At 53.8% G+C, this 15,020-nt stretch overlaps 4 protein-coding genes across 4 annotated transcripts; 2 read left to right on the forward strand and 2 right to left on the reverse strand.

The window, feature by feature from the left end:
* EV422DRAFT_348968 (uncharacterized protein) lies at positions 1–1,607 on the forward strand. Its single transcript, XM_053066532.1, has one exon. The coding sequence runs from the start codon at positions 40–42 to the stop codon at positions 1,483–1,485; it is 1,446 nt and encodes a 481-aa protein (XP_052920571.1). The 5' UTR covers positions 1–39; the 3' UTR covers positions 1,486–1,607.
* A 2,136-nt stretch (positions 1,608–3,743) lies between these two features.
* EV422DRAFT_611222 (Sec63 Brl domain-containing protein) lies at positions 3,744–6,790 on the reverse strand (the record flags this gene model as incomplete). The annotated part of the gene is made up of 11 exons (XM_053073870.1): positions 3,744–4,318; positions 4,400–4,815; positions 4,881–5,031; positions 5,109–5,201; positions 5,282–5,391; positions 5,466–5,571; positions 5,641–5,700; positions 5,760–5,842; positions 5,916–6,018; positions 6,083–6,600; positions 6,676–6,790. 11 exons carry the CDS (start codon positions 6,788–6,790, stop codon positions 4,007–4,009), a joined length of 2,067 nt encoding a protein of 688 aa, XP_052920572.1. The 3' UTR covers positions 3,744–4,006.
* Positions 6,791–7,228: 438 nt separating this feature from the next.
* Positions 7,229–9,878, forward strand: EV422DRAFT_349206 (DHHC palmitoyltransferase-domain-containing protein). The gene is made up of 4 exons (XM_053066533.1): positions 7,229–7,862; positions 8,196–8,263; positions 8,330–8,553; positions 8,746–9,878. Exons 1-4 carry the CDS (start codon positions 7,401–7,403, stop codon positions 9,579–9,581), a joined length of 1,590 nt encoding a protein of 529 aa, XP_052920573.1. The 5' UTR covers positions 7,229–7,400; the 3' UTR covers positions 9,582–9,878.
* Positions 9,879–11,223: 1,345 nt separating this feature from the next.
* EV422DRAFT_502239 (muts domain V-domain-containing protein) lies at positions 11,224–14,974 on the reverse strand (the record flags this gene model as incomplete). The annotated part of the gene is made up of 21 exons (XM_053068252.1): positions 11,224–11,457; positions 11,530–11,594; positions 11,656–11,755; positions 11,821–11,961; positions 12,024–12,166; positions 12,225–12,349; positions 12,409–12,467; positions 12,539–12,693; positions 12,758–12,817; positions 12,869–12,896; positions 12,967–13,086; positions 13,161–13,310; positions 13,370–13,410; positions 13,752–13,790; positions 13,848–13,952; positions 14,027–14,112; positions 14,173–14,208; positions 14,269–14,348; positions 14,409–14,535; positions 14,606–14,646; positions 14,714–14,974. 21 exons carry the CDS (start codon positions 14,972–14,974, stop codon positions 11,224–11,226), a joined length of 2,196 nt encoding a protein of 731 aa, XP_052920574.1.
* Between the last annotated feature and the right edge of the window lie 46 nt (positions 14,975–15,020).

A 15,020-nucleotide genomic window follows, 5' to 3' on the forward strand; every position in this document is an offset into this window, starting at 1 on the left:
TTGACTGTGATTGTCGTAACACTGGAGTTGACAGGAGATATGGACTCGGTACCGGCCTTGATCATCGTCTGTTTCACCGCCTCGTGGGTATCCTCCTTCCTCGGCGAATCCCTCTACCACCGCGAGATGCACCAGAACAAAACACCCTACCTGCCGTCCGACCCGTCCCACTCCATGCGCACCATTACGGTCCGCAAGATCATGAGCTCACGGAACTTGGTCGTCATCACCACCCACCCCCGCCTGTCGGCCTGTCTCAGCGCCCTGCAGTCCGGGTTCATCGGTTTCCCCGTGTGTGAGAAACTCGCGGTCGAGGACTCGACGGGGCAGACGTTGATCAAGTACCGTCCGGTCGGGTTCGTGTACCGGGACCTGTTAGCAGAAACCTTAAAACGCCTCGTGGACGACCAAGGCTTCGACCCCGACCAAACCCGGATCGATATGACGCCCCTGTCGAATGTGTCCCCTGTGGTCGTGCGCGAGGACTCGACGGCGTCGAAGGTGTTTGGGATGGTGAGGCAGTTGGGGTTGCGGCATGTGATGGTGGTTAACCATGACGGGTTCCTGGTTGGGATATTGACGCGGAAGGATCTTTTACGCGGGATGCATTATTACGATCATATCCACCATAAAAAAGGGCACGGGAAGAAGAAGAAACACCAGCAGCAGCACCACGCCCACGCCCGCGGAACACTCAAACGCGATAAGATGACAATGAAGATCTGGGCCGAGCGTCCTAAATCCGAAAAGGAGAGAGAGGGGACAGCGAGTAGTTTGGTGATACCAGCCACCGACGTCCCCGGCACCCCGCGCCACACCCATTTCGGATCCACCGGTGGCCTCGTCGTGCCGCCTCTACCAGTCCCCGCCCGCGGCGACACGGTGCTGGATCTCGATACGTTGTACCACCAGCATTTGCAGCAGCATGGTTCGGAGGATTCGGCGGGGGATCTCACCGCGTCCACAGCGAACCTCCTCAACCAACCCGGGGAGCACCACACGCATTCCCCGCCCGCGAGCCCGAAACTGGGAACCACGCCGACACCCGTTCGTCGCGCACATTTCCAGGACACCGCCGCGCCGCCGACGATAGCTACAGCGTTCCCCTTCCCAGAAACATCCATCCCGATCGGTCCACGTACCCCCACCGCCCCGCACTCGACCTCCACCCCCGCCTCACCATCCGTAACCCCCGGCCGCGCCGCCTGGAACCGCACCCGTCTCCGTCTGCGCGCCAACGCCGGCTTCACGCTCAAAAAATTACACGACGATTCAGGGGACGACGTCGCCCATAGCTCGTCATCATCATCGGCTTCTTCTTCGTCATCTTCTGATTCGAGTTCGAGTGATTCAAGCGAGAGTGAGAGTGAGGGCAGGGGGGTTAGGGTACGGTTTGGGGAACGGGCTAGACAGACGAGGAGGGAGAGGAGGGAGAGGAGGGGGAAGAATCGGGCGATGATGATTAGGAGGCGGACGGGGTTGTGAGGTGCATCAAGTCCGACTTTGTTTGCACAGGTCACATACGCACACTGTTTTGCATATACTCATATACATGGTGTATACCCTTCCCCTCGTTTGGCGTAATTTCAAGACCCGTCCAACCCCCTTGCATGTCTCTATTTGATATCCGGCAACAAAGAAATCCAGAGGAAATATTTCGCAACGCACGCCACGTTGATGGGAAGACAGGGGGTACGTGACACCCTAACAGCGTCAACAGCATCCGAGGCCTAAAAAGGGTGCTGACTAAATCTTAAATGCGGCCCACCGAAGGAGTGTGACGCGGCCTCCATGAAGAGTGTAGCGGAGGTGGTCGCCGAACTGGCGGGCAGGTGAGGTCAGATAATCGACTTGGATAAAGAAGAACCCTCCTGCATATCACTTTCATCATATTCGACAGTAGAAGCTCCCCAGTCTTACCCACCCCGCCAGAAAAACCGCGCATCGCGTGCCCGGAATATTCATATCACGACCATAAAAGCAATGCAGGAGGTGGACACCTACCGACGAATCGTGATGCGATTCGGCTCAATTTCGCCCCCTTGTGGTTTCATAGCGCAATCCCGTGGGTACGTGTCCGAAATCCCGGGGTACGTGTCCGAAAACGCGAAACTGACGCGTCGGGCTCAGATTGGTCAGGAACCACGTTTCGCAGAAACAGGTAAGCATTAGTCGGCGCTTGGGCCCACCTTTATGTTCCAATCGCGGGCCTGTTTTTGCGGAGCGGAGGGTAGGTAAGAGCGGGGTGGGAAGCGGGTGGAGGGCAGTGAGCGCCAGCCTGACACGTTATGCCTCCGCTGTACGCTTCCCTGCGCCGGCTTCCTTCAAAACCCACACCCAAAACACTCAAAACAGTTCTTCCCAAATGCAAGTCGGACGAGTACATCTCGTATATGATTACAGAAACGCGTTGAGCAAAACTTGTCTGGAAACGCGGAACTAATGGGCACCTCCCCCTTGTCGTCTACGAGGACTGCTCCGCTCCGTTTGTAAGATAAAATTTCAGCCCAGAGATGGACAGAACTGGAGGGGCAACTCAAACGCGAAAGCAGGGCATCCGAATAGAAGTACCATACACATTAGCGGCGGTCAAACATCAGGCCCTTTTACTATGGTACCAGATCAGAAACGCGCGAAAAATAAAAGTGGCGCATGAAAACATAGCGTCTCTGGAAACGCGAAACGGACCCCCTTAGCCTAGGTGGTGTGAGTCCCAGGGTTGCTCCTTCTGCGCACAAGGGGGTTTGGCGTGTCGCACTCAAGCGGGTGGTTCAGAGTGACTCATCAACGGCATTTGACCTTTGAAACCCCCGCTTTAGCAATGGGGGTGTTCCAGTTGTCCGAAAACGCGAAACTGACACGGATTTGGCCGGTGGACCGTCAGAGACTGTCTCAACGGCAGAAACGGGCTTGTCCCAGGGGGCGAGCCCATGCGACCTTGGGTCAGGAGGCGACCTTGGATCTGGAGGAAAGGAAGCAGCAAAGTATCTCATGGGAAGCCATGCGAGAGATCTCATTATGAACAATCCCGTGTTTCAACAGACCAAACGCGAAATGGAGTCCGGACAAAGTGGTTTCAGCCCGCGCTCTGATGTCCGCAAAGTGAGGCAGGGACTTCATGCCCACGGTCGGGCCAACGATAGCATGCCCCATTGGGAGGTCTTCAGAAGTACAGCGGCCGTGGAGATGAGGACGGGGAAAAAGAGGCCCAGGTCGGCCAGGGTGTCCGAAAACGCGAAAGTAACGCGTAAAACCGATGATCCCTTTCCGGACAAAATGTCCGGCAACTCAGTTTTGCCCAGTTGATTAATCGTACTGCCCCCCTCTCCCCACACCTGTGGCTCAAATTCCTCGCGCCGGTGCGTAGGAATGTGGCTGTTGAGTACGGTGGATGTGAGGGGTTTGGATGGAGTTGTGGGTAAGGTGATGAAGCTATTTTAGCGACCTGGACCGCAAGCTTGCAAGAAAGTAACGCGGGCTAGCCCATCGTACCCCATTCAGCCCCGCTTCTCATGCACGATGCAGGTGCATCAGTGGATACATAAAGCCCGTGCTACCGCAGAAATAGTGACGTTCGTCGCCACAGCAGTGGGCTTTCACGGCCGCGAGGAAGTGCTTGATGGGGTTGATGAGACGCAATTGACCCGGTTGAAGAGAGCGGTGAAGCTGACAGAGAGGGGCGAGAGCAGGTGGGGGAGTGCGTGGGAACGATGGAGACGTGAAGCTGGTCATATACAGGTGGGTGATAGTGGGAAGGTTAGAAGTGGTCCGAAGGTCTCGGAAGGAATGCGCTCACAGGTCTCAGTAAGTTTATCGACCACACATCGCCAAGACACTCGAAAACATGATAATCAAACAAAATGAATGGGATAAGAACACACAGAGACAAGTATACACAGTTTCTGCAGAAGTATGGAATGAAGAAAAAACATCATGGGAATAAGTAATCACACAAGCGGTATGAAATGCCCGAGGTGGGGTTCACAAGGAACAGGGGAATGCATCACTACTCATCATCCCCACTACTCTCCGAATCCTCATAATCACTCTCCCCGCCCGTCTCCCGCTCCTTCTTCCTTCCCTTCCGAACCGGCGCCCGTTCCTCCTCCTCGCTCTCACTGCTACTCTCATCGTCACTGCTGTCATCGTCATCGGCGGCATGTCCGTTGGTTTTCCCGTTGGATTTTGATCTGCGAGGGGGTGGCGCGCCGCCGGATTTCATGGCCGCCATTTGGCCGGCGAGGGAGTCTTCTTCGGGTTCGGAGATGTCGTCGTCTTCTTCGATTAGCGGGGCTGCTTCGGGGGGTTGTACGACCAGCTGTGGCGGAAAAAATAGAGAGGGAGGTATCAGTCATCTCTTGGAAAAGACCGCAGCTCCTCCAAAACGTCGCGGCTGTACCTTCAATTCACAAAGTGCGTCACACCCAACATGGGAATCACTCTTCACAAACACCTGGAAATCCCAGCTGCCCGGGCGTGGGGGGGCCTGGAACTGCAGGCGTACCACCTTCTCCTTGATCAGATCATTCACTTTGGCGACCGTAATCAACCTGTTCTGGTTCATGTCCCCGAAATAGATCCACCACACGGGCCGCTTCTCGGTCGGGTAGTACGGCGCGTGGGCGATCCGTGTGGGCGGTTTGGAGGTGTCCCACCAGTTTACGGAGGGTTCTTTGGAGTCGTCTTCATCGTCGTCTTCGGGGGTGGTGGAGGCGGAGAGTTTGATGTCGGTGTGGATCTCGGAGGGGCTCGCGAGGTCGAGTTTGACGATGAGGGTGACGATGGCATTGGGTATGATCGCGGGCTCGCCAAGGACTGGGGATGTGGGTTTAGCGATCTGCCCCCATACTGCGAATTCTCGTCCATCCCTGTTTTCCTACCTGAAAACTTCGCCTTCGTTATCCTCAGCAAAGGGTACTGTTCGGCAACAGAGAGAGTCTTCTCCTTCTCCCCTTCAGACAAGAACTCAAGCAGTCGCGCTTGTTCCTTCTCGTCCTTTTCCAGTAAATCCCGGATAGTCGTGACCTCTCGCTGCAAATTTCAATACAATATCAGTATGCCCCCTTCCACGTGCAACTTCCACGCACCCAATACGCAAAGAACAATACCTTCTTCGATTTGAAGTGCTTGAGTTTATCAGCTGTGATATTCGGCAGTTGCAAAATCGGCGACTGGTGGATATACAGCGCTTGAGAGATCATCTGTGGGAATAATGTGGTAAGTAAACTTCCCACATTCCGCCGTGATCGCATACCCCTGGACCCCTGCTGCCAATAAATACCTGACCCAAATCAACAACCGCCAGCGCAATGTTTAGCCACTGGCGCGACTGCGCAATCTGCAGAAGGCCGCCGATAAGCGTGGCGCTGGTCTCGGCGACGATCCTTTGTTCTGTGGGGACAGCATACATGTACACGTCAGTGATTGACAACAGATCATGCAGGTTTTTTTCCAGATGAGTATACCATTGGCAAGCTTGGCATCCGAGGGTACGATTCGAAGCATGTGCGACACCAGCAGGAGGTACACCTTCTGCTGCATGGCTGTTGCCGCGTCCTTTGCTGTGCCAACCTGTTTTTGAGGATGATTTAGTACATGGAGTCGAGTAAGGGTGAGCAAAGGTGACTGTGCGGGCCCCACCTTCTTGTTCCACCTGTCGGATGTTGTTTCCTCCATCACGCTTTTGACTTTGGCGTTCAGCTGGGTGATATGCGCGTTAGAAGTCTTTCGAGAGAAGGCAGATGGTCTGTCTTTAGTACCTTCTCCAACGCGGCATTGTCCCGCGGGTCCAAGCTTATGGTCGTGTAGAACTCGTCCGCCTTGGCGATGAGCTCCATCAGAGCTGGCGTGTTCCAACAGTCGTAATCAGTCTCCGCATCGAAATCTTCGCCCCCCCAAAGCAAATTCCCACTCACGTTTGAAGCCCATGGATGCTTTCAGGTCCCGGTAGAATTTCCCCATTGTCGGGTTCAGGATCTTATCCTTGTTCATCACCTTCGCCTTGCTCCACCAGCGTGCCTGGAAAGGGGTATGTGAGCGCTGTGGCCCCCCGACCCACCTACGCGGCGTATCCCTAACGTACCACCAAAGCCGGCAAGAGAACCATGAAGACGGCGGTGTAGACGAACAGAACTTTGAAGCTGTTGGACTCCTCCACCAGCCACTTGGGCAACGCCAACCCAAGCTGGAAGGATTGTTTGCCGTCGGGGTGACCCCACTCCTCCCAGTTCTTGCGAGCCTCATCGTTCGTCAACGTCTTCAGAGCCTTGTTGACCTCCGCCATCTGCTCTGCTGCCCATTCCTCCCTGTCAGGGTTTTTGTCCGGATGATATTTGAAAAAGAGCCCTCTTTTGGCAGCCTTCACGTCTTCAACACTGGCTCCAGGCTCCAATCCGAGGACCTTGTAAGGATCCCAAATCCCTTTCTCTTCGAGTGAGGTGGTGGCGGCCGAGTATAACACGAATCCGAAGAGCGTCCATCCAAGGGCCAGGAGGATGAACCTCGTCGATATCAGAGGGGTCTCCTTCTTCTTTGCAAGCGCTAATCGGACGCGCTTTTGCTGACATTGGTCGCAGTTGCACCCATCTGCGGCCGTTGCACCTATTCGCAAATACAGAATTGGGGACTATCAGCAACGCCCCATTTCACAGACAATGCTCCCTCGCAAATTCCCACCGTTTCCTCTTGAAAACAGTCCGGAAAAAGTGTACGGAAAGAGGACGAAAGCGAGGACGGTCAAGACAAAGTAGTTGAAGACGGCACCCGTCTCGTCGTATGCGTATTGAGCCATGTTGCTTGCAGAAAGCGGGCAGTGACCCCGAGCTCTTCTAAGCGATTCAGAGGTTCAAGATGCAAGTTGCGACATTGGAATATGAGCGCGGGAAGGACGTGTGATCTCAGCACTAGACATGACTGACCTCTGGATATAGTGAGTATGAACTCCTGCCGGAGAGACTTCCTGCAGAGATACAGCCGCCCTTTGTAGATAGGATTCCTAGTGAGGTTCGTAGGATGCGACTGCAGTCGGCACTGAATTCGCGGAGTGTCCTAATGTCAATGCGGGACCGCCGCAAGCTTTGACGGACTGACGGATGGCCTTCTGTGGTTGGCTGCCCGTAATTGATCGGGCGTCCGAGTTCTATTCCAGCCCACGTGACAAGGCAAAAGAAACACATATAAACCCGAAGTTACTACAGTAAGTTGTGACGTCGACCGCTTGCTCCAGAAACGTCCTTCCAACATTGCTCAGCATCTGCGAAACCCCCGGCTTGTCTGCCAACGCTAACCAGCGAGCGCTCCCTCCCGCTCTGGGGCTGTCGGTTTCTTCCTGGACTTGGGCGCTGTCTGTCGCTTACCTTCGATCGTCCTTGTGACTGAACTAGAACTCGCCAAGTGCAATAATGTCGTCCGACTTGCCAAGTCCGTCGGGGTCTCCCAGCGGCCCCGAGAACCACATGCTGGCCCTCCACTCCCTCACCGACAGGCGACAAGAGTCTTCTTCGTCCATCGCAATACCAGAGGAATCCTCTCTAGTCTCTTCCACTTCGACTACCTCCATAATGCCCCCTCCGCCTGCACTCGTCCCTCTGCCAACCCCGCCTCCCTCAAACGGTTACACACCGGTAATAGCGTCTCCTCTATCGGCCCACGTCGAAAACGCTACCCACGATGACTATGAAGACGAGGAAACGGAAGGTTCAGTGCTAGGAATGAGGCATCAGTCATCCAAAGCCCCGCTTGCCGCATCTTCTCTGCCCATTCCGCCGGAAGCTGTTCAACCCCATACACACCAAAATAATTGGCAGGGGTCGAATAAACGTGTTACAAAAACGCCTTTGTGGAGAGTCATATTTATGAGAAAGGTGAGGATCGGAGCCCGAGCGTAATGGGTGCGGCCGCGAGCGAAGCGAGGCGCATGGGATGCTTGAGGACGAACGCAGTGAATGTGCGAGGGGCAGCGAGCAGTAAATGTGAGCAACAGCGAGCGGTCTTGATTTTGCGCGAGCGTTAGCGAGTCCCTGTCTTGAACTGTGATCGAGAGCGAACGGCCGGCTTTGGTACTCGTCCACCTCTCAAAGCGTCCCACGATCCGTCGCTTCGCTCGCCCAGCCTTCGCTCCGCCTTGCTCTTTCTTACTATGAGGGACCTTCGCTTTACCATTTCGCATTCTTATTGACGTTTACGCTCTCGAACAGGACTCTGGCATCTTCTTTGTTGGCATCATCTTGATTGTGGTGGCATGTGTCATATTCTCAGTCTATACGTAAGATATTCCTCAAGTCCAGATCTTGTCATTCTGAAGCTTCGCTGACCGGTCGTTTCACCGCAGTCTACCGCATGTGACCCGAGAATTCAACGCCGCCGTCCCAGTGGCGTTCGCATGGCTGTGGGGCTTCACAATCGCACTATATCTGCGGACGAGTTTCACCGATCCAGGATACATTCCGAAGAACTTGCAACCGGAAGCCATCGGCAACGCCGTCAACGAGCCGCCCCCACCACAGCAGCAGGCCATTAATACCCAGGCCAATAATACCGTCACAATCAACATAGGTGAGGGTCCGGCCTCATCACCCCCATCCTCAAAACATTCCGACGCAAAGCCAAACAGTCTCGTCACCCCGCAACCACCGCCGGCCGCCCGCTTCAACTCCCCTCTCCCACAAGGGTACCCCTTCATCACACACTCACAAATCAACCCCCTCCCCACCACCACCGGCTCCCCCTCCACACGCCCCACAACAGCCTCCTCCGCCCGCCCAACCTCCCCCCCGCCCCTGCCCTACAACCCCGAAAACCACACCGTCCCAATCGGCCCCGACGGCTCCCGCCTCGGCACGGTCAAATTTTGCCAGACCTGCGGCAGCTGGCGCACCCCGCGCGCGTCCCACTGCAGCACCTGCGACCGCTGCGTCGAAAACCACGACCACCACTGCCCGTGGATGGCCAACTGCGTCGGACGCAGAAACTACAGATATTTCTACGGTTTCCTTTTCTTCTGTTCGATGCTCGCCACGTACATTTTCGCCTTCTGTCTCGCCGATCTCCTCCTCCTTGGCCAAAACAAATCAGACGAACTCCTCGACCGCCTAGGTTACACATCATCACCATTCTCCACCCTACCCCCTGATTCAACCCTCCCACCCCCCGGCTTCTGGCGCGCGGTAAAACACCGCCCCGCCAACTTCGCCCTCATGCTCTACACTGCCATCATCGGCTGGTCCGTCCTCGGCATGTCCTGCTACCACACCTGGATCTCCTGCAATGCCTTCACGACCCACGAGCAGATCCGTGAGCGCGTGCGATGGGAATCAGATCATCAGAGGGAGGATGTGAGCCCGTGGAGTAGGGGTGGGGGGTGTGCCGATTGGTGCTGGACCATGTGTAGGCCGTTGGAGCCGAGTTGGGGGGATGTTGAGGGGAGGAAGTATGGTGGAAATGTTGGAGGGGAGACACCGACGAGTACTGTGGCGACGTATGCGCCCATTGCGCTGCCGAGCGCGGGTGGGGCTGCACCAGCCACCGCTCAGACCAAATTAGGCGTGGATGGACAAGTGCACCCGGAACCCGCGAAGAATTGAAAGTTGAGTTCCGGATACCTGGAATCACCGTGTACTTTTGTTTATATAGTATTTTCTTTTTTGGGATTTGGGAACAAAGATCAGCTTGCGTGATGACATCAGAAATATGTTTCCGCCGTTTTTTGTGGAATACCGTACGAGACCAAGAACGGAAATGAGAAGACAATAACATGCAACTCTGCACTACACCAGATGCAGAAAGTGGGATGGCGGTTCTGTCTTGACGGATGGCTTGAGCCCTTTTCTTCCTTCAGTGCGGGGAGGTTTACGGAAACGAAAGGATGTCAGCCCCTCCACCGCCAACTGAGCAACATACCATAACCTGGCTTCCTTTCGCGTTTGTCCCTCATTCCCTCATTTCTACATGTACAAGTGATTCAATACGACCCGATCGCAGAGGCGGCGTGTCCCGTGGACCACCCGTCAGGATAGAGTATTCACATGCTTATATATCCCTTGCCTCCTTTTCGCTTCACGGTTGCCCCCATAATCACGCCGCACTTCCCCCCTGTCCTCCTGCGCGGTGTCCCGTTTCCGGAAATGCCAAGAACCGCGAGTCTTCGCGTATTCGAACAACTGCGTTAGAAGCTAGGGAAGCTCAAAACGCACACCCGGTTGGAATGCAGGGAGGGACATCAAATGAGCCACGACCGAAATTCTCGATGGGGCACACGATCGCTGACCGTTCAACTCCGCTTCCGTTCAAAGGCAGTTTGGGACTGAAGTGAACAGGTAAGCATGATGCATACACCCCCGTCTCCTCTCCTCCCGATATCGTCGCTACCCCTTGCGCATCCTCTGAAGACGATGGCAACGCGAAAACGGACTAAAGCGGAGTCGACGCGTCAGGTTCGCGTTTTTCGGACGGACTGATAACAAGGGCGGACGGCATTCGTTCGGCCAGTTCCCCCATCTGAAGGATCTCAATCTCTGGTCTAAATTACGCGTCAGTTTCGCGTTTTCGGACGAAGTCCCCGGATGTGTGATTCTGTCATATGCACCTTACCCAACGTTGCAGCGCGAGAAATAGTCTCCCCAGCCGTTTAGAAGCCCGAATCGGAATGACATAACGAAGCCTTTGTCAACTTCAATGGGCTATCTTTCCTTCGTTCTGAAGTGCACCGTGTTATCACGTCCAGTCTACCCAAGAAACAACGACCCCACCGACCACTCTGGATTGTTAATAGGTCCGATTCAATGTACGCCGTCTCCGCCTTCATTCCATCCTCTCATCACCACCTCCGTCACCAACATCCAACAAAGGCTGAGTCAACGGCGCAAACTCCTTTTGAATTGACCCCAAATACAGTCTCAACTGCGCCTCCGGCAGGGTACTCGTCTTGCGAGCCTGGATGAGGCATCGTGTGAGTTGTAAGGCAGCGCGTTGGGCGGCGTCGAAGATTGCGGCACGGTTTTGGGCGCGGGTTTGGGTTGTTTTTGCTTTTAGCTGATGCGGGGAGTAGAGGTGGTAAGGATGCGTTCTGCTGTGGATTGGAGAGGGGTGCACTTACCCCCCGAGAGATCTCGGTCGCGCGGGTGAGTATATCCTGAGGCAGGCCGGCGCTCTGAGCGAGTTTCAAACCTTGCAAGGAGGGAAAGGAACCGTAAAGCATATGTTCTCCCGTAGGTGCATCTCAAGTGGTCACTCACCATAATGCAACTCGCTGGAAATCCCGTCACGGACAGTGTATGAGCATTTCAGCGGGTTGTTTGCTCCGGTTTCGTCCATCTGCAAAGTGGGTGTAAAAATGTTCTGCGGGTATATCCAAGACACGAAGGGACTCACCTCAACGTGCAAATGAAGATTGACGACGTTGGGGTACACTTCCATGACGGCTGCGAGTTCCTGGAAATGGGTCGCTACGAATGTGAAAGCCTGACGGAGGAAGATGAAGCGTCAGTTTTCATTTGAAACGAACAGTGAGATCTGCGCCGCCGAGCGCCGTACCTGCGTTTTCGCAAGTTCTTCGCAGACCGCGAACGTGATTCCGAGTCCATCGTTTGTAGAAGTGCCTGACAACGTCTATTGGTCAGGGCTTGATCGAGATGCCAAAGGAAAGATAGGAGGACCTACCTCTACCAAGCTCATCAATGATGATCAAGCTTCGACTTGCAACGTTTTGTAAAATGAAAGCAGTTTCTCTCATTTCCAGCATGAATGTGGAACAGTTGGCCTGATTGAAATCATGACCGAGAGCTTAGTCGGGCATATGCTTATCGAGCGCTGCACTGTCCTCACCTCCAAACTATCATCACTTCCAATCCGGGAGAACAGCTTGTCTGTCAACCTGACCGACGCATACTCGGCCGGCACGAACGCGCCAAGCTGCGAGATGACGGTGAGTAATGCGATCTGTCGCAAATACGTCGACTTCCCAGACTTCAAAACAAGAGGATCAGATTCGTTTCGTGCAGACGAGCGAAGCGCTTTGAAACCCATACCATGTTCGGTCCAGTAATGATTTGCAAGTTCGCTGCCTCGCTCGCAAAGATATCGTTCGGCACGAAGGGAACAATTCCCAGGGACTCCTTCACTGGGTGCCGTCCATTCTTAATGGCCAAGGTGTCTGTGAACTCCGGTCGGACTTCACGGAGCTAGTATGAGCATAACCATCAGCGAGCGGGGTTTGAAGAGACGCATACCACAATCGCTAATCGTGCAGGAATGGGCGAACGAGAGCAGCATGTCCAACAAAGCGAGCGACTCTGACGCTCTGAACAGTATTCCTGCCTTCCCGCGTATGTCGTCAATCAGCTCGGCGATGATCCTGACAGAATGTGTTAGCGCGTTCACTGTCCCTCTCATTCCACCGCTACGTGCCACTACCTGTCCGACATCAGATACACTTCCGTCAACGACTCTTGAATCCGGTCGTTGTGACTCAGCTTTGGTACCATTTGGTCATGTTCGCAACTGAGTTCCATCATTCAGCCATGTCGATGCATGATGTGCTTACCAATTTCAACGTAGTGCATTCCAGGACCTTGCGCTTCATCTTCACGTTGATAAACTCCAAGGGCAAGTCACGAGCCCCGAGCTCTTCACGCGAAGCGGTGATGTAGAAACCGAGGGATGCATTGTACACGACTCGAAAGTTGATTTCATGTTTCTCTGTGAAACGCAGTTGGTTAATCGTTGACCACAAGGTCCTAGGGAGGTCCTAGGGAAAGCATACCTGAGTATGACGTGACCAAATCGTACACATCATTTGTGGTCTCTCGGTACGTTTGTCTCGCTAAGCAGATTATTAGATCCTTGCCATTATCAAAGATTCCTTCCAACATACCAACGTCAAGAAGACCATTAAATCCAGCCTGGGAACAGAAGGAAGGTTAGGTAGCTGTCTCCGCTAAAAATCTCAGGCAAGATCTTCATCGCCCTCACCTTCACTGCGTAGCACCGTTGATGTCGCAGTCCCATTGCACTTTTCGGATAGGTGATATCCGCATTGACCACCTCATCGAGTCGCTGGGCTAGTTCAGTCAGCTCGGGATCACTCAGCGTCTGTATAGCCCAGTAATACAATCTGATCTCAACTATCATTCTCTGCAGAACGAAGCTTGACGGAAAAATCGCACCTTCACGATGGCAAGTAGTAGGGCGTTGTCACCACCGTCCGCCGCGCTGACAACAGACTCGATCAGCTTGAGTGTATACTTGAATGCGATGACGTTGTTGATGGCGGACTCGGCATGGCGCAGATGTGGGCTTTTCGGAACTTGCACCAACTGATGAAAGTATGATTAGGAAGGCCGGATCAGGAAATTGATGAGCAATCCGTCCGCACCGAAGTAATGAGATTGTCGCAATCCAGTGAGTTCTTCAATGCTGTACAAGAAGGAGTGAGCCAGACCAGGATTAACATCAATGCCGATAAGCAGACCGAGCTAACCCGCTCGCAAGGCGTTGAAAGTTCCCTAATGAAAGAGTGAGCTAAGGTGCCACCGCCGTGGGAAACTCGAAGACATACCTCCCGCTGGGTAAGCTCTAGAATTTCGATGGAACGATTAGATCACAGATAATGAGCAGGTACAGCAAGAACTATAGATCCACCTTGAACAGCATCCAGTCGTGTGTTTATAGTAGCCAGATCTTATTGTTAGGGTGGCCATCAGTGATAAGAATCGACAGAAACAGCAAAAAAAAAAACCCATGCATCGTCGGCATACCACAAAGCGGTTGCAGAATGTTCATCCTCAAGAGGCGAGCTACGATGTCTTTCATCAGTCCAATAGGGTGGCGACCAATAGGCTCCAGAGACCAACCTCCCATGGGTGTACAGGTATGATTCAGTACACCGAATAGAGTTTGCGTGCTCTTCGGGTTTGTCAAGTTGAGCGTCAACTCCAAGTTCCTAGCGGTGCTGGGATCTAACACAGGAGTTGTCAATAGACATTCGTATCCCCATCCAAAGCTCGAGAGCTCAGCCGAGGTCGACCGATACCTATCATCATAGTCCCCTCTATTACTTGAAACTTGAAACGGATCGACTGATTGGCAAACAAGATGTTTTGCATATTTTCGATGTATCTGTTGCGAAAGAGGTGAGTTCCATCCATCGCTCATTCATATTCGATGTCGATTGAATACTTCATAAGGGCGGCCACCGCGGAAAGACAGTAAAATCTGAATGGAATTTACGTGAGCGGTAACATCCAAAAGTCGAAAACGCTGAGAAGATCCCACTTGGATGACAGTCCCAGCATGAAATTTCTGTTGTCATCAGCCACGCCATACTGCTGAATGTAGCGCAATCCAACATTGTCCTGAAGAGCACATGGATGAGAATATACTGGGCACACGCTGGCAGAGAAAGAGTTACAGACGTTGAAGTTCTTCCTAGACACCGGCACCAAATCGACATCTGGAAGATTTTCCCCGATCGCTGTGACAAGTTTGGATTTCACAGGCTCTATCAAGGTGAAGGACAATAGGATCTGCGAACGAAACAGCCTGAGCCATAGATTCCCAGCGAATAGATAGCGAAGTGCAGGTTCATGCCTCTGCGGGATTGAGGATGCACAGCTTATGCACCGTTTTCGTGAAAGTCTGAGAGTCTGCAAACTAAGGCGTGCCCAGAGACGTGAGAATTGCTCCGATTTTCCCACGGACCAATTCCCATTTCTCCAACCTGATAGAGGAGACATTCATTCGTTCTCAAGTCCATAGCAGCCAAACCGAGCTCCGAGGCCACACCCCGGCCCTCACTGATTGCGACCACGTAGTATCCCTCATGACGCCGAGAGGATCTTGTCGACGCGGAGGTCAATGGTCGACCTGCTGAGCTTTTTCGCGGAGTTCTTCGGCGAGACTTTGTTGGCGGCCGGTCCAGACTGAAGCTGGAGGTGACCTGCGAGCTGACGCCGGTTGAGGGGAGTGCAGGTGAGTCCATCGTAAGCGGCGTCGTGGTCCGATACAGGGTGTTGGTTGTTCTGGAA

The sequence above is a fragment of the Fimicolochytrium jonesii genome (genome assembly GCF_025526975.1).
Source record: "Fimicolochytrium jonesii strain JEL569 chromosome Unknown EV422scaffold_49, whole genome shotgun sequence".
NCBI classification, from domain to species: Eukaryota; Fungi; Chytridiomycota; class Chytridiomycetes; order Spizellomycetales; family Powellomycetaceae; genus Fimicolochytrium; species Fimicolochytrium jonesii.